Source organism: Nothobranchius furzeri, chromosome 15 (genome assembly GCF_043380555.1).
Source record: "Nothobranchius furzeri strain GRZ-AD chromosome 15, NfurGRZ-RIMD1, whole genome shotgun sequence".
NCBI classification, from domain to species: Eukaryota; Metazoa; Chordata; class Actinopteri; order Cyprinodontiformes; family Nothobranchiidae; genus Nothobranchius; species Nothobranchius furzeri.
In genome coordinates, this window is record NC_091755.1 from 22972280 (window position 1) to 22991527 (window position 19248).

General features: G+C 44.0%; 2 protein-coding genes across 2 annotated transcripts; both read right to left on the reverse strand.

Annotated features, from left to right (window-relative positions):
• Positions 1–711: 711 nt before the first annotated feature.
• On the reverse strand, positions 712–5075 carry LOC139063374 (uncharacterized). The gene is made up of 2 exons (XM_070545103.1): positions 4636–5075; positions 712–4201 (listed from the first exon to the last, which is right to left on the reverse strand). Exons 1-2 carry the CDS (start codon positions 4900–4902, stop codon positions 1742–1744), a joined length of 2727 nt encoding a protein of 908 aa, XP_070401204.1. The 5' UTR covers positions 4903–5075; the 3' UTR covers positions 712–1741.
• Positions 5076–11894: 6819 nt separating this feature from the next.
• On the reverse strand, positions 11895–15373 carry LOC139063271 (uncharacterized). Its single transcript, XM_070544601.1, has 2 exons — positions 14935–15373; positions 11895–14500 (listed from the first exon to the last, which is right to left on the reverse strand). The coding sequence occupies exons 1-2, from the start codon at positions 15199–15201 to the stop codon at positions 12041–12043; spliced, it is 2727 nt and encodes a 908-aa protein (XP_070400702.1). The 5' UTR covers positions 15202–15373; the 3' UTR covers positions 11895–12040.
• Positions 15374–19248: the final 3875 nt, after the last annotated feature.

Consider the following 19248-nt stretch of genomic DNA (forward strand, 5'->3'; position numbering starts at 1 on the left):
TGGGCTTGTAACTTGGTTTCTGAGTGTCCTAGAGAGATCAGGTTTGTTTTAGTGTACTCCAATCAACAGCCCCTACAACCACAAAAAGGAATGGAGTCATTAGCACTTATGTTTTTTTAATGGCATCCAGAATTATGTTGCACGAAGCACAATTTCACATCATTCTGGGTTCATTTGTGTGAAAACAAGGATCAATCAGGCTGAAACGTTCCAGGAAGGTAGGATCTATTAAGTTGTAAGTGATCTGAACGTTTCATGATGATCGCACATTCCTATAGGGGGTCAAACCATGTCCCAAAGGTCACCGGGCCTGGTGTCACTTTAAAGAAGTAGTCCAGTTACACCTTTGTGGGCTCATAACTTGGCTTCTGAATAACCTAGAGAGGTCAGGTTTGTTTTAGAGTACTCCAATTAACAGCCCCCATTACCCCAAAAAGGAATGGAGTCATTAGCACTTATGGTTTTTAAATGGCACCCAGAATTATGTGGCACGAAGCACAATTTCACATCATTCTGGGTTCATTTGTGTGAAAACAAGGTCCAATCAGGCTGAAACATTACAAGAAGGTAGAATCTATTGAGTTGTAAGTGCTAAATGTTTCATAATGATAGCACTTTCCTAAGGGGGTTGTTACGACCTCAGCCTGGTCTAGGTTCAGGGAGGCCTAACACAGGAACGTGAGAAAAGAAAAGGAACAATCTGACACCAAGTCACAATCAAAAGAAAGTCCTTTTATTAACTAAAGGTGTCCCTAAGGGATAAAAAACCTGTTTAATGAAAACAGGAGTTTAATTCAGGCTGCAGGAACAAATGCTGAGGGCTTAAAGTAACTAAAGGAGCAAATAACAATGGGAACGGAAACTCACTGGTTCTGAAAATAAACCAGGAACAACGGAGCTTGCCCGGAGGCCTTACCAAAAGGTCCACTGGTGAACCAACTCACCCACGCAACAGTCAACTCTGTTAAGAGCAAAGAAAACCGGAGCTCAACCGGTTTTCTTATGCGGGTGGAAATTAAACCAGCCAGGGGCAACCGTCCACAAGTTCTCCAAAGTAAGCAATCTTTCACTCCAATCCTCTCTCCAGTCCTCTCTCTGTCAGTCTCAATCCTCTCTCTCTCTCGCTCTCTCCTCTCCCTCGCTGTCCTCTCTGAGCAGCGCTGATCTTTATCTGCTCCAGCTGGGTGATTCCTGATGGGAGTCAGCTGCATAGAGTGAAGCCAGGGAGCTGGGCGCTCTCCAAGGTCCTGAAAATGGTGCAGGAATAAGGGTGCGGAGTAGAAGCTGAGCGCTAGAGAACTCAGGGTCCGTAACACCCCCATACCTAAAGTAAAGAAAAATGGTGGAAGTGAAAACAGAATAAAAACACCATTTTTCTCATAATGTGTCTCCCCCTTTTTTTTTCTACCAGAAACACCAAACGCCCACACAGAGACCGAGTCCCCGCCATCTGCCTAACCAAAAACTAACTAAAAATAAGCCTAGCTCTTCATGTGGATTTGGGCGGGCAGATTAAGCACGGTGCAAAAGACACAAAAAAACATAACCAGCAAAGAGAGGTTCTCTTTCTGGAGTGCTCCCGAGAAGGTGAAATGAATCACCAACACTAACCCATGGGCCACAACACTAACAAAATAACAAATAGATTATCCCCTAAAGAGGAAATAATCTCTCCACCCTAGCCAGGGGATCTCAGCCGTCTGAAAACTGATCGTGGGTGCTGAAGGATCGCGATAAACAATCAGCGATGACATTCTCGGTTCCTTTCCGGTGGCGGCTTCATGTGTTTGCAGCCATCACAGGACCCTTGAGCACCAACATCCAATACAAACGGGACCTTTGGAGACAGTAAAAATGTTAGTGTAGCTACCATAGCAGCAACTTTCTTATAAAAACAATGAGTTGCGAGGTTTGTGGTGAAGCTGGTCGGTTCCAGATGAGTAACAGGATTTTCCAAAGCCAACAGGTCATCCCAGGAGGAAGTGTGAGTAACTATGTTATCCAGATAAATGCTGCACAAAGGAAGTTCTGGCGCCACTAGATGGGTTTGAGTAACCTCATCCAGAACTGGAGTGATGGCAGCGGCTGCGCACACCGCGGCCTCACCGGGTGGTTGTGCAGTAGTCTGAGGAGACAGATATCTTTCTAACATGTTAACATTAGGAACACAAATTTTCCTGCGACGGTCTGTGATGTTTTTAGCTACTGGTTTACACCAGGTTCTCAGTAACACACCATTCTCAATAACATAACCAGTAGTTCCATTTATTTTCTTTCCCACATGCTCAAAGCAGTCGGTCAGAGATTTATCAGACCGTTGTTCCGCCTCCAAAGAAGCCGGACTTAGCGGAAACATGTTGGACAACACTTCATTTGTGACCAGATGAGTGGAAGAAGTTGTTTCAGCGGGATTAAGAACATCACTCTGCGAATCGTCAAACAAACTGGAGAGATCCAAAATCTCATGCGCTCTCTTAGCTTGAGATCGGGTACACACACAAGCGGGGAGCACTCCTGCGGGAGTCTCCTCACACTCTCCGGGTGCGATGTTCTCTTTCACCACTGGGGGAGGAATGACCGCACCTCCAGCCAAGTCGTTCCCTAAAAGAAGAGCTACACCTTCCACAGGCAAGGAAGGGCAGACTGCTACTTCACACGACCCAGTAAAAAGTCCACTCCTTAAGTAAATTCTGTGAAGCGGGCGAGAAACAGGCACAGCATTTACTCCAGCCAACAACACGGAAGAGCCGGTAGAGCTCAAGTCATCAAATGGCAACACTTTCTGTGAAATTAACGTCTGAGAAGCCCCAGTGTCTCTTAAAATCTTAACAGGGGTCAGCTTTTCACAGCTTTCTGTAAGAGACACTTGTCCTTCTGACATGAAAGGACCAAAACCACGGTTATTTTCTCCCGACTTGGAGACAAAACCCACGGGCTGCGCAGCAGACCCTCTTTTTTCATTCCTCCGCTTGAGGATTACACAATCTCTCGCGACATGCCCCACCAGGTGGCAATAATAACAGCGAGGTTTCTGAGGACGAGGAGGAGAAGGAGAGTTTCTAAAAGGTGTTACTGACACAGGGCGAGCAGATTCACCCTGATGAACACCACCAACACGGTGCGTCAACACAAACTCATCCGCCAGTAGGGCGGCTGAGGAGAGAGAAGAGACTTGTCTTTCATTTAAATATAATGCCAACCTCTCTGGCAAACACTTCTTAAATTCCTCCAGGAGAATTAGCTCTTTAAGATCCTGTAGAGTTTCAACCTTTGAGGCAAGGATCCATTTCTCAAACATCAGAGCTTTTTCTCTGGAGAACTCAACATAAGTTTGCGTGGAGAGTTTTACATTCTGTGACCGGAACTTCTGACGATAGGCTTCAGGAACCAACTCATAAGCAACAAGAACAGCAGCTTTCACTTTATTATAATCCATGCTGTCAGATAAAGAAAGAGAAGCAATTACCTCTTGAGCCTTTCCGGTTAACTTACACTGCAGCATAGTGGACCACACCTCTTGGGGCCAGTCTAAAGCGGCAGCCAGACGCTCGAATGTAGCGAAGTAGCTGTCAACCTCGCTCTCCCGGAAAGTCGGCACCAGAACAAGGCACTTGCTGATGTCACACTCGTTTCTCTGTTTGTCCATGGACCTCTCGTGCTCATAGTTTGTAGTAGAAGAAACACCTCCTCTTGCTTGGTATTCCAACTCCATACGTTTCAGTTTTAACTTTGTTTCAGCCTCGATCTCACAGCGGCGGATCTCCAGTTCGATTTGCTGCAATCGGGACTTTTCCTCAGCCTCATATTTCATGCGGGCCAGCCTGAGACGAAGACGTGCATTCTCCATACTAGCAGCAGAGGAAGCGGTGGATAAACTCTCTCCTGTGAACGGCGTCTGCCGCGAAAGAGCGTCCTGTTCATCTGGGACAGAAAGGCGCTCGGGTGCAGCACCCACAGGAACGGAAGTAGCAGCTTTCACAGTCTGTCCATCCTCCATGTCCTGTTTCAGGGGCAAATCAGAAGAGTCACTGAAAGGAGGTTGTAACAAACCTTCCTTTTCCAACGCGGCCATCACAGAATCCTTTAAGTCCTTTTTCAGCAGGTTCTGGATGCCTTGGAGACCGAGGTGTACAGCCAACTCTGCCAGTTCGGTCCTTTTGAAGCTTTCGACCTGGTCCCGAGAAGGGGCAGCCAGAAACTCCTTTAAATTAAACATGCTCACGTTAGCACAACAACACGGGTACTCAAATCACACCACCAATCACGTTAACGTAACAAATGAATCAATAACAAAATAAAATCCCGGACGAGCCCCCAATATGTTACGACCTCAGCCTGGTCTAGGTTCAGGGAGGCCTAACACAGGAACGTGAGAAAAGAAAAGGAACAATCTGACACCAAGTCACAATCAAAAGAAAGTCCTTTTATTAACTAAAGGTGTCCCTAAGGGATAAAAAACCTGTTTAATGAAAACAGGAGTTTAATTCAGGCTGCAGGAACAAATGCTGAGGGCTTAAAGTAACTAAAGGAGCAAATAACAATGGGAACGGAAACTCACTGGTTCTGAAAATAAACCAGGAACAACGGAGCTTGCCCGGAGGCCTTACCAAAAGGTCCACTGGTGAACCAACTCACCCACGCAACAGTCAACTCTGTTAAGAGCAAAGAAAACCGGAGCTCAACCGGTTTTCTTATGCGGGTGGAAATTAAACCAGCCAGGGGCAACCGTCCACAAGTTCTCCAAAGTAAGCAATCTTTCACTCCAATCCTCTCTCCAGTCCTCTCTCTGTCAGTCTCAATCCTCTCTCTCTCTCGCTCTCTCCTCTCCCTCGCTGTCCTCTCTGAGCAGCGCTGATCTTTATCTGCTCCAGCTGGGTGATTCCTGATGGGAGTCAGCTGCATAGAGTGAAGCCAGGGAGCTGGGCGCTCTCCAAGGTCCTGAAAATGGTGCAGGAATAAGGGTGCGGAGTAGAAGCTGAGCGCTAGAGAACTCAGGGTCCGTAACAGGGGTCAAACCATGTCCCAAAGGTCACCGGATCTGGTGTCAATTTAAAGAAGTAGTCCAGTTATACATTTGTGGGCTTATAACTTGGCTTCTGAATGTCCTAGAGAGATCAGGTTTGTTTTAATGTACTCCATTCAACAGCCCCTACAACCACAAAAAGGAATGGAGTCATTAGCACTTATGTTTTTTAAATGGCACCCAGAATTATGTTGCACGAAGCACAATTTCACATCATTCTGGGTTCATTTGTGTGAAAACAAGGTCCAATCAGGCTGAAACGTTCCAGGAAGGTAGGATCTATTGAGTTGTAAGTGATCTGAACGTTTCATGATGATCGCACATTCCTATAGGGGGTCAAACCATGTCCCAAAGGTCACCGGGCCTGGTGTCACTTTAAAGAAGTAGTCCAGTTACACATTTGTGGGCTTATAACTTGGCTTCTGAATGTCCTAGAGAGATCAGGTTTGTTTTAGAGTTCTCCAATTAACAGCCCCCATTACCCCAAAAAGGAATGGAGTCATTAGCACTTATGGTTTTTAAATGGCACCCAGAATTATGTTGCACGAAGCACAATTTCACATCATTCTGGGTTCATTTGTGTGAAAACAAGGTCCGATCAGGCTGAAACGTTACAGGAAGGTAGAATCTATTGAGTTGTAAGTGATCTGAACGTTTCATGATGATAACACTTTCCTAAGGGGGTCAACCCATGTCTCAAAGGTACCCGGATCTGGTGTCAATTTAAAGAAGTAGTCCAGTTACACATATTTGGGCTTATAACTTGGCTTCTGAATGTCCTAGAGAGATCAGGTTTGTTTCAGAGTACTCCAATCAACAGCCCCTACAACAACAAAATAGGAATGGAGTCATTAGCACGTATGGTTTGTAAATGGCACCCACAATTTTAATGCACGAAGCACAATTTCACATCATTCCGGGTCCATTTGTGTGAAAACAAGGTCCAATCAGGCTGAAACATTACAAGAAGGTAGAATCTATTGAGTTGTAAGTGATCTGAACATTTCATGATGATCGCACATTCCTATAGGGGGTCAAACCATGTCCCAAAGGTCACCGGGCCTGGTGTCACTTTAAAGAAGTAGTCCAGTTACACATTTGTGGGCTTATAACTTGGCTTCTGAATGTCCTAGAGAGATCAGGTTTGTTTTAGAGTTCTCCAATTAACAGCCCCCATTACCCCAAAAAGGAATGGAGTCATTAGCACTTATGGTTTTTAAATGGCACCCAGAATTATGTTGCACGAAGCACAATTTCACATCATTCTGGGTTCATTTGTGTGAAAACAAGGTCCGATCAGGCTGAAACGTTACAAGAAGGTAGAATCTATTGAGTTGTAAGTGATCTGAACGTTTCATTATGATCGCACATTCCTATAGGGGGTCAAACCATGTCCCAAAGGTCACCGGATCTGGTGTCAATTTAAAGAAGTAGTCCAGTTACACATTTGTGGGCTTATAACTTGGCTTCTGAATGTCCTAGAGAGATCAGGTTTGTTTCAGAGTCATCCAATCAACAGCCCCTACAACCACAAAAAGGAATGGAGTCATTAGCACTTATGGTTTGTAAATGGCACCCAGAATTATAATGCACGAAGCACAATTTCACATCATTCTGGGTCCATTTGTGTGAAAACAAGGTCCAATCAGGCTGAAAAGTTACAAGAAGGTAGAATCTATTGAGTTGTAAGTGATCTGAACGTTTCATGATGATCGCACATTCCTATACGGGGTCAAATCATGTCCCAAAGGTCACCGGGTCTGGAGTCACTTTAAAGAAATAGTCCAGTTACCCCTTTGTGGGCATATAACTTGGCTTCTGAATGCCCTAGAGAGGTCGGGTTTGTTTTAGTGTACTAAAATCAACAGCCCCCTTACCCCAAAAAGGAATGGAGTCATTAGCACTTATGGTTTTTAAATGGCACCCAGAATTATGTTGCACGAAGCACAATTTCACATCATTCTGGGTACATTTGTGTGAAAACAAGGTCCAATCAGGCTGAAACGTTACAGAAAGGTAGAATCTATTGAGTTGTAAGTGATCTGAACGTTTCATGATGATAGCACTTTCCTAAGGGGGTCAAAGCATGTCCCAAATGTCACCGGATCTGGTGTCAATTTAAAGAAGTAGTCCAGTTACACATTTGTGGGCTTATAACATGGCTTCTGAATGTCCTAGAGAGATCAGGTTTGTTTTAGTGTACTCCAATCAACAGCCCCTACAACCACAAAAAGGAATGGAGTCATTAGCACTTATGGTTTGTAAATGGCACCCAGAATGATGTTGCACGAAGCACAATTTCACATCATTCTGGGTCCATTTGTGTGAAAACAAGGTCCAATCAGGCTGAAACCTTACAAGAATGTAGAATCTATTGAGTTGTAAGTGATCTGAACATTTCATGATGATAGCACATTCCTATGCGGGGTCAAACCATGTCCTAAAGGTCATCGGATCTGGTGTCAATTTAAAGAAGTAGTCCAGTTACACATTTGTGGGCTTATAACTTGGCTTCTGATTGTCCTAGAGAGATCAGGTTTGTTTCAGAGTACTCCAATCAACAGCCCCTACAACCACAAAAAGGAATGGAGTCATTAGCACTTATGGTTTGTTAAAGGCACCCAGAATTATAATGCACGAAGCACAATTTCACATCATTCTGGCTCCATTTGTGTGAAAACAAGGTCCAATCAGGCTGAAACGTTACAAGAAGGTAGAATCTATTGAGTTGTAAGTGATCTGAACGTTTCATGATGATAGCACTTTCCTAAGGGGGTCAAACAATGTCCCAAAGGTCACCGGATCTGGTGTCAATTTAAAGAAGTAGTCCAGTTACACATTTGTGGGCTTATAACTTGGCTTCTGAATGTCCTAGAGAGATCAGGTTTGTTTCAGAGTACTCCAATCAACAGCCCCTACAACCACAAAAAGGAATGGAGTCATTAGCACTTATGGTTTGTAAATGGCACCCAGAATTATAATGCACGAAGCACAATTTCACATCATTCTGGGTCCATTTGTGTGAAAACAAGGTCCAATCAGGCTGAAACGTTACAAGAAGGTAGAATCTATTGAGTTGTAAGTGATCTGAACGTTTCATGATGATCGCACATTCCTATACGGTGTCAAACCATGTCCCAAAGGTCACCGGGCCTGGTGTCACTTTAAAGAAGTAGTCCAGTTACCCCTTTGTGGGCTTATAACTTGGCTTCTAAATGCCCTAGAGATGTCAGGTTTGTTTTAGTGTACTCCAATCAACAGCCCCCTTACCCCAAAAAGGAATGGAGTCATTAGCACTTATGGTTTTTAAATGGCACCCAGAATTATGTTGCACGAAGCACAATTTCACATCATTCTGGGTACATTTGTGTGAAAACAAGGTCCAATCAGGCTGAAACGTTACACAAAGGTAGAATCTATTGAGTTGTAAGTGATCTGAACGTTTCATGATGATAGCACTTTCCTAAGGGGGTCAAAGCATGTCCCAAAGGTCACCGGATCTGGTGTCAATTTAAAGTAGTCCAGTTACACATTTGTGGGCTTATAACTTGGCTTCTGAATGTCCTAGAGAGATCAGGTTTGTTTTAGTGTACTCCAATCAACAGCCCCTACAACCACAAAAAGGAATAGAGTCATTAGCACTTATGGTTTTTAAATGGCACCCAGAATTATGTTGCACGAAGCACAATTTCACATCATTCTGGGTTCATTTGTGTGAAAACAAGGTCCAATCAGGCTGAAACTTTACAGGAAGGTAGAATCTATTGAGTTGTAAGTGATCTGAACGATTCATGATGATAGCACTTTCCTAAGGGGGTCAAACCATGTCACAAAGGTCACCGGATCTGGTGTCAATTTAAAGAAGTAGTCCAGTTACACATTTGTGGGCTTATAACTTGGCTTCTGAATGTCCTAGAGAGATCAGGTTTGTTTCAGAGTACTCCAATCAACAGCCCCTACAACCACAAAAAGGAATGGAGTCATTAGCACTTATGGTTTGTAAATGGCACCCAGAATTATGTTGCACGAAGCACAATTTCACATCATTCTGGGTCCATTTGTGTGAAAACAAGGTCCAATCAGGCTGAAACGTTACAAGACAGTAGAATCTATTGAGTTGTAAGTGATCTGAACGTTTCATGATGATCGCACATTCCTATACGGGGTCAAACCATGTCCCAAAGGTCACAGGATCTGGTGTCAATTTAAAGAAGTAGTCCAGTTACACATTTGTGGGCTTATAACTTGGCTTCTGAATGTCTTAGAGGGATCAGGTTTGTTTCAGAGTACTCCAATCAACAGCCCCTACAACCACAAAAAGGAATGGAGTCATTAGCACTTATGTTTTTTAAATGGCACCCAGAATTATGTTGCACGAAGCACAATTTCACATCATTCTGGGTTCATTTGTGTGAAAACAAGGTCCAATCAGGCTGAAAAGTTACAGGAAGGTAGAATCTATTGAGTTGTAATTGATCTGAACGTTTCATGATGATAGCACTTTCCTAAGGGGGTCAAACCATGTCCCAAAGGTAACCGGATCTGGTGTCAATTTAAAGAAGTAGTCCAGTTACACATTTGTGGGCTTATAACTTGGCTTCTGAATGTCCTAGAGAGATCAGGGTTGTTTTAGTGTACTCCAATCAACAGCCCCTACAACCACAAAAAGGAATGGAGTCAGAAGCACTTATGGTTTTTAAATGGCACCAAGAATTATGTTGCACGAAGCACAATTTCACATCATTCTGGGTTCATTTGTGTGAAAACAAGGTCCAATCAGGCTGAAACGTTACAGGAAGGTAGAATCTCTTGAGTTGTAAGTGATCTGAACGTTTCATTATGATAGCACTTTCCTAAGGGGGTCAAACCATGTCCCAAAGGTCACCGGATCTGGTGTCAATTTAAAGTAGTCCAGTTACACATTTGTGGGCTTATAACTTGGCTTCTGAATGTCCTAGAGAGATCAGGTTTGTTTCAGAGTACTCCAATCAACAGCCCCTACAACAACAAAATAGGAATGGAGTCATTAGCACGTATGGTTTGTAAATGGCACCCACAATTTTAATGCACGAAGCACAATTTCACATCATTCCGGGTCCATTTGTGTGAAAACAAGGTCCAATCAGGCTGAAACGTTACAAGAAGGTAGAATCTATTGAGTTGTAAGTGATCTGAACGTTTCATGATGATCGCACATTCCTATAGGGGGTCAAACCATGTCCCAAAGGTCACCGGATCTGGTGTCACTTTAAAGAAGTAGTCCAGTTACACATTTGTGGGCTTGTAACTTGGTTTCTGAGTGTCCTAGAGAGATCAGGTTTGTTTTAGTGTACTCCAATCAACAGCCCCTACAACCACAAAAAGGAATGGAGTCATTAGCACTTATGTTTTTTTAATGGCATCCAGAATTATGTTGCACGAAGCACAATTTCACATCATTCTGGGTTCATTTGTGTGAAAACAAGGATCAATCAGGCTGAAACGTTCCAGGAAGGTAGGATCTATTAAGTTGTAAGTGATCTGAACGTTTCATGATGATCGCACATTCCTATAGGGGGTCAAACCATGTCCCAAAGGTCACCGGGCCTGGTGTCACTTTAAAGAAGTAGTCCAGTTACACCTTTGTGGGCTCATAACTTGGCTTCTGAATAACCTAGAGAGGTCAGGTTTGTTTTAGAGTACTCCAATTAACAGCCCCCATTACCCCAAAAAGGAATGGAGTCATTAGCACTTATGGTTTTTAAATGGCACCCAGAATTATGTGGCACGAAGCACAATTTCACATCATTCTGGGTTCATTTGTGTGAAAACAAGGTCCAATCAGGCTGAAACATTACAAGAAGGTAGAATCTATTGAGTTGTAAGTGCTAAATGTTTCATAATGATAGCACTTTCCTAAGGGGGTTGTTACGACCTCAGCCTGGTCTAGGTTCAGGGAGGCCTAACACAGGAACGTGAGAAAAGAAAAGGAACAATCTGACACCAAGTCACAATCAAAAGAAAGTCCTTTTATTAACTAAAGGTGTCCCTAAGGGATAAAAAACCTGTTTAATGAAAACAGGAGTTTAATTCAGGCTGCAGGAACAAATGCTGAGGGCTTAAAGTAACTAAAGGAGCAAATAACAATGGGAACGGAAACTCACTGGTTCTGAAAATAAACCAGGAACAACGGAGCTTGCCCGGAGGCCTTACCAAAAGGTCCACTGGTGAACCAACTCACCCACGCAACAGTCAACTCTGTTAAGAGCAAAGAAAACCGGAGCTCAACCGGTTTTCTTATGCGGGTGGAAATTAAACCAGCCAGGGGCAACCGTCCACAAGTTCTCCAAAGTAAGCAATCTTTCACTCCAATCCTCTCTCCAGTCCTCTCTCTGTCAGTCTCAATCCTCTCTCTCTCTCGCTCTCTCCTCTCCCTCGCTGTCCTCTCTGAGCAGCGCTGATCTTTATCTGCTCCAGCTGGGTGATTCCTGATGGGAGTCAGCTGCATAGAGTGAAGCCAGGGAGCTGGGCGCTCTCCAAGGTCCTGAAAATGGTGCAGGAATAAGGGTGCGGAGTAGAAGCTGAGCGCTAGAGAACTCAGGGTCCGTAACACCCCCATACCTAAAGTAAAGAAAAATGGTGGAAGTGAAAACAGAATAAAAACACCATTTTTCTCATAATGTGTCTCCCCCTTTTTTTTTCTACCAGAAACACCAAACGCCCACACAGAGACCGAGTCCCCGCCATCTGCCTAACCAAAAACTAACTAAAAATAAGCCTAGCTCTTCATGTGGATTTGGGCGGGCAGATTAAGCACGGTGCAAAAGACACAAAAAAACATAACCAGCAAAGAGAGGTTCTCTTTCTGGAGTGCTCCCGAGAAGGTGAAATGAATCACCAACACTAACCCATGGGCCACAACACTAACAAAATAACAAATAGATTATCCCCTAAAGAGGAAATAATCTCTCCACCCTAGCCAGGGGATCTCAGCCGTCTGAAAACTGATCGTGGGTGCTGAAGGATCGCGATAAACAATCAGCGATGACATTCTCGGTTCCTTCCCGGTGGCGGCTTCATGTGTTTGCAGCCATCACAGGACCCTTGAGCACCAACATCCAATACAAACGGGACCTTTGGAGACAGTAAAAATGTTAGTGTAGCTACCATAGCAGCAACTTTCTTATAAAAACAATGAGTTGCGAGGTTTGTGGTGAAGCTGGTCGGTTCCAGATGAGTAACAGGATTTTCCAAAGCCAACAGGTCATCCCAGGAGGAAGTGTGAGTAACTATGTTATCCAGATAAATGCTGCACAAAGGAAGTTCTGGCGCCACTAGATGGGTTTGAGTAACCTCATCCAGAACTGGAGTGATGGCAGCGGCTGCGCACACCGCGGCCTCACCGGGTGGTTGTGCAGTAGTCTGAGGAGACAGATATCTTTCTAACATGTTAACATTAGGAACACAAATTTTCCTGCGACGGTCTGTGATGTTTTTAGCTACTGGTTTACACCAGGTTCTCAGTAACACACCATTCTCAATAACATAACCAGTAGTTCCATTTATTTTCTTTCCCACATGCTCAAAGCAGTCGGTCAGAGATTTATCAGACCGTTGTTCCGCCTCCAAAGAAGCCGGACTTAGCGGAAACATGTTGGACAACACTTCATTTGTGACCAGATGAGTGGAAGAAGTTGTTTCAGCGGGATTAAGAACATCACTCTGCGAATCGTCAAACAAACTGGAGAGATCCAAAATCTCATGCGCTCTCTTAGCTTGAGATCGGGTACACACACAAGCGGGGAGCACTCCTGCGGGAGTCTCCTCACACTCTCCGGGTGCGATGTTCTCTTTCACCACTGGGGGAGGAATGACCGCACCTCCAGCCAAGTCGTTCCCTAAAAGAAGAGCTACACCTTCCACAGGCAAGGAAGGGCAGACTGCTACTTCACACGACCCAGTAAAAAGTCCACTCCTTAAGTAAATTCTGTGAAGCGGGCGAGAAACAGGCACAGCATTTACTCCAGCCAACAACACGGAAGAGCCGGTAGAGCTCAAGTCATCAAATGGCAACACTTTCTGTGAAATTAACGTCTGAGAAGCCCCAGTGTCTCTTAAAATCTTAACAGGGGTCAGCTTTTCACAGCTTTCTGTAAGAGACACTTGTCCTTCTGACATGAAAGGACCAAAACCACGGTTATTTTCTCCCGACTTGGAGACAAAACCCACGGGCTGCGCAGCAGACCCTCTTTTTTCATTCCTCCGCTTGAGGATTACACAATCTCTCGCGACATGCCCCACCAGGTGGCAATAATAACAGCGAGGTTTCTGAGGACGAGGAGGAGAAGGAGAGTTTCTAAAAGGTGTTACTGACACAGGGCGAGCAGATTCACCCTGATGAACACCACCAACACGGTGCGTCAACACAAACTCATCCGCCAGTAGGGCGGCTGAGGAGAGAGAAGAGACTTGTCTTTCATTTAAATATAATGCCAACCTCTCTGGCAAACACTTCTTAAATTCCTCCAGGAGAATTAGCTCTTTAAGATCCTGTAGAGTTTCAACCTTTGAGGCAAGGATCCATTTCTCAAACATCAGAGCTTTTTCTCTGGAGAACTCAACATAAGTTTGCGTGGAGAGTTTTACATTCTGTGACCGGAACTTCTGACGATAGGCTTCAGGAACCAACTCATAAGCAACAAGAACAGCAGCTTTCACTTTATTATAATCCATGCTGTCAGATAAAGAAAGAGAAGCAATTACCTCTTGAGCCTTTCCGGTTAACTTACACTGCAGCATAGTGGACCACACCTCTTGGGGCCAGTCTAAAGCGGCAGCCAGACGCTCGAATGTAGCGAAGTAGCTGTCAACCTCGCTCTCCCGGAAAGTCGGCACCAGAACAAGGCACTTGCTGATGTCACACTCGTTTCTCTGTTTGTCCATGGACCTCTCGTGCTCATAGTTTGTAGTAGAAGAAACACCTCCTCTTGCTTGGTATTCCAACTCCATACGTTTCAGTTTTAACTTTGTTTCAGCCTCGATCTCACAGCGGCGGATCTCCAGTTCGATTTGCTGCAATCGGGACTTTTCCTCAGCCTCATATTTCATGCGGGCCAGCCTGAGACGAAGACGTGCATTCTCCATACTAGCAGCAGAGGAAGCGGTGGATAAACTCTCTCCTGTGAACGGCGTCTGCCGCGAAAGAGCGTCCTGTTCATCTGGGACAGAAAGGCGCTCGGGTGCAGCACCCACAGGAACGGAAGTAGCAGCTTTCACAGTCTGTCCATCCTCCATGTCCTGTTTCAGGGGCAAATCAGAAGAGTCACTGAAAGGAGGTTGTAACAAACCTTCCTTTTCCAACGCGGCCATCACAGAATCCTTTAAGTCCTTTTTCAGCAGGTTCTGGATGCCTTGGAGACCGAGGTGTACAGCCAACTCTGCCAGTTCGGTCCTTTTGAAGCTTTCGACCTGGTCCCGAGAAGGGGCAGCCAGAAACTCCTTTAAATTAAACATGCTCACGTTAGCACAACAACACGGGTACTCAAATCACACCACCAATCACGTTAACGTAACAAATGAATCAATAACAAAATAAAATCCCGGACGAGCCCCCAATATGTTACGACCTCAGCCTGGTCTAGGTTCAGGGAGGCCTAACACAGGAACGTGAGAAAAGAAAAGGAACAATCTGACACCAAGTCACAATCAAAAGAAAGTCCTTTTATTAACTAAAGGTGTCCCTAAGGGATAAAAAACCTGTTTAATGAAAACAGGAGTTTAATTCAGGCTGCAGGAACAAATGCTGAGGGCTTAAAGTAACTAAAGGAGCAAATAACAATGGGAACGGAAACTCACTGGTTCTGAAAATAAACCAGGAACAACGGAGCTTGCCCGGAGGCCTTACCAAAAGGTCCACTGGTGAACCAACTCACCCACGCAACAGTCAACTCTGTTAAGAGCAAAGAAAACCGGAGCTCAACCGGTTTTCTTATGCGGGTGGAAATTAAACCAGCCAGGGGCAACCGTCCACAAGTTCTCCAAAGTAAGCAATCTTTCACTCCAATCCTCTCTCCAGTCCTCTCTCTGTCAGTCTCAATCCTCTCTCTCTCTCGCTCTCTCCTCTCCCTCGCTGTCCTCTCTGAGCAGCGCTGATCTTTATCTGCTCCAGCTGGGTGATTCCTGATGGGAGTCAGCTGCATAGAGTGAAGCCAGGGAGCTGGGCGCTCTCCAAGGTCCTGAAAATGGTGCAGGAATAAGGGTGCGGAGTAGAAGCTGAGCGCTAGAGAACTCAGGGTCCGTAACAGGGGTCAAACCATGTCCCAAAGGTCACCGGATCTGGTGTCAATTTAAAGAAGTAGTCCAGTTATACATTTGTGGGCTTATAACTTGGCTTCTGAATGTCCTAGAGAGATCAGGTTTGTTTTAATGTACTCCATTCAACAGCCCCTACAACCACAAAAAGGAATGGAGTCATTAGCACTTATGTTTTTTAAATGGCACCCAGAATTATGTTGCACGAAGCACAATTTCACATCATTCTGGGTTCATTTGTGTGAAAACAAGGTCCAATCAGGCTGAAACGTTCCAGGAAGGTAGGATCTATTGAGTTGTAAGTGATCTGAACGTTTCATGATGATCGCACATTCCTATAGGGGGTCAAACCATGTCCCAAAGGTCACCGGGCCTGGTGTCACTTTAAAGAAGTAGTCCAGTTACACATTTGTGGGCTTATAACTTGGCTTCTGAATGTCCTAGAGAGATCAGGTTTGTTTTAGAGTTCTCCAATTAACAGCCCCCATTACCCCAAAAAGGAATGGAGTCATTAGCACTTATGGTTTTTAAATGGCACCCAGAATTATGTTGCACGAAGCACAATTTCACATCATTCTGGGTTCATTTGTGTGAAAACAAGGTCCGATCAGGCTGAAACGTTACAGGAAGGTAGAATCTATTGAGTTGTAAGTGATCTGAACGTTTCATGATGATAACACTTTCCTAAGGGGGTCAACCCATGTCTCAAAGGTACCCGGATCTGGTGTCAATTTAAAGAAGTAGTCCAGTTACACATATTTGGGCTTATAACTTGGCTTCTGAATGTCCTAGAGAGATCAGGTTTGTTTCAGAGTACTCCAATCAACAGCCCCTACAACAACAAAATAGGAATGGAGTCATTAGCACGTATGGTTTGTAAATGGCACCCACAATTTTAATGCACGAAGCACAATTTCACATCATTCCGGGTCCATTTGTGTGAAAACAAGGTCCAATCAGGCTGAAACATTACAAGAAGGTAGAATCTATTGAGTTGTAAGTGATCTGAACATTTCATGATGATCGCACATTCCTATAGGGGGTCAAACCATGTCCCAAAGGTCACCGGGCCTGGTGTCACTTTAAAGAAGTAGTCCAGTTACACATTTGTGGGCTTATAACTTGGCTTCTGAATGTCCTAGAGAGATCAGGTTTGTTTTAGAGTTCTCCAATTAACAGCCCCCATTACCCCAAAAAGGAATGGAGTCATTAGCACTTATGGTTTTTAAATGGCACCCAGAATTATGTTGCACGAAGCACAATTTCACATCATTCTGGGTTCATTTGTGTGAAAACAAGGTCCGATCAGGCTGAAACGTTACAGGAAGGTAGAATCTATTGAGTTGTAAGTGATCTGAACGTTTCATGATGATAACACTTTCCTAAGGGGGTCAACCCATGTCTCAAAGGTACCCGGATCTGGTGTCAATTTAAAGAAGTAGTCCAGTTACACATATTTGGGCTTATAACTTGGCTTCTGAATGTCCTAGAGAGATCAGGTTTGTTTCAGAGTACTCCAATCAACAGCCCCTACAACAACAAAATAGGAATGGAGTCATTAGCACGTATGGTTTGTAAATGGCACCCACAATTTTAATGCACGAAGCACAATTTCCAATCATTCCGGGTCCATTTGTGTGAAAACAAGGTCCAATCAGGCTGAAACATTACAAGAAGGTAGAATCTATTGAGTTGTAAGTGATCTGAACATTTCATGATGATCGCACATTCCTATAGGGGGTCAAACCATGTCCCAAAGGTCACCGGATCTGGTGTCAATTTAAAGAAGTAGTCCAGTTACACATTTGTGGGCTTGTAACTTGGCTTCTGAGTGTCCTAGAGAGATCAGGTTTGTTTTAGTGTACTCCAATCAACAGCCCCTACAACCACAAAAAGGAATGGAGTCATTAGCACTTATGTTTTTTTTAATGGCATCCAGAATTATGTTGCACGAAGCACAATTTCACATCATTCTGGGTTCATTTGTGTGAAAACAAGGATCAATCAGGCTGAAACGTTCCAGGAAGGTAGGATCTATTGAGTTGTAAGTGATCTGAACGTTTCATGATGATCGCACATTCCTATAGGGGGTCAAACCATGTCCCAAAGGTCACCGGGCCTGGTGTCACTTTAAAGAAGTAGTCCAGTTACACCTTTGTGGGCTCATAACTTGGCTTCTGAATATCCTAGAGAGGTCAGGTTTGTTTTAGAGTACTCCAATTAACAGCCCCCATTACCCCAAAAAGGAATGGAGTCATTAGCACTTATGGTTTTTAAATGGCACCCAGAATTATGTGGCACGAAGCACAATTTCACATCATTCTGGGTCCATTTGTGTGAAAACAAGGTCCAATCAGGCTGAAACATTACAAGAAGGTAGAATCTATTGAGTTGTAAGTGCTAAATGTTTCATGATGATAGCACTTTCCTAAGGGGGTCAAACCATGTCCCAAAGGTCACCGGATCTGGTGTCAATTTAAAGAAGTAGTCCAGTTATACATTTGTGGGCTTATAACTTGGCTTCTGAATGTCCTAGAGAGATCAGGTTTGTTTTAATGTACTCCATTCAACAGCCCCTACAACCACAAAAAGGAATGGAGTCATTAGCACTTATGTTTTTTAAATGGCACCCAGAATTATGTTGCACGAAGCACAATTTCACATCATTCTGGGTTCATTTGTGTGAAAACAAGGTCCAATCAGGCTGATACGTTCCAGGAAGGTAGGATCTATTGAGTTGTAAGTGATCTGAACGTTTCATGATGATCGCACATTCCTATAGGGGGTCAAACCATGTCCCAAAGGTCACCGGGCCTGGTGTCACTTTAAAGAAGTAGTCCAGTTACACCTTTGTGGGCTCATAACTTGGCTTCTGAATATCCTAAAGAGATCAGGTTTGTTTTAATGTAATCCATTCAACAGCCCCTACAACCACAAAAAGGAATGGAGTCATTAGCAATTATGTTTTTTAAATGGCACCCAGAATTATGTTGCACGAAGCACAATTTCACATCATTCTGGGTTCATTTGTGTGAAAACAAGGTCCAATCAGGCTGAAACGTTCCAGGAAGGTAGGATCTATTGAGTTGTAAGTGATCTGAACGTTTCATGATGATAGCACTTTCCTAAGAGGGTCAAACCATGTCCCAAAGGTCACCAGATCTGGTGTCAATTTAAATAAGTAGTCCAGTTACACATTTGTGGGCTTATAATTTGGCTTCTGAATATCCTAGAGAGGTCAGGTTTGTTTTAGAGTACTCCAATTAAGTGCCCCCATTACCCCAAAAAGGAATGGAGTCATTAGCACTTATGGTTTTTAATTGGCACCCACAATTATGTTGCACAAAGCACAATTTCACATCATTCTGGGTTCATTTGTGTGAAAACAAGGTCCAATCAGGCTGAAACGTTACATGAAGGTAGAATCTATTGAGTTGTAAGTGATCTGAACGTTTCATGATGATAGCACTTTCCTAAGGGGGTCAAACCATGTCCCAAAGGTCACCGGATCTGGTGTCAATTTAAAGACGTAGTCCAGTTACACCTTTGTGGGCTTATAACTTGGCTTCTCAATGTCCTAGAGAGATCCGGTTTGTTTTAGTGTACTCCAATCCACAGCCCCTACAACCACAAAAAGGAATGGAGTCATTAGCACTTATGGTTTGTAAATGGCACCCAGAATTATGTTGCACGAAGCATAATTTCACATCATTCTGGGTCCATTTGTGTGAAAACAAGGTCCAGTCAGGCTGAAACGTTACAAGAAGGTAGAATCTATTGAGTTGTAAGTGATCTGAATGTTTCATGATGATAGTACTGTCCTAAGGGGGTCAAACCATGTCCCAAAGGTCAGCGGATCTGGTGTCAATTTAAAGAAGTAGTCCAGTTACACATTTGTGGGCTTATAACTTGGCTTCTGAATGTCCTAGAGAGAT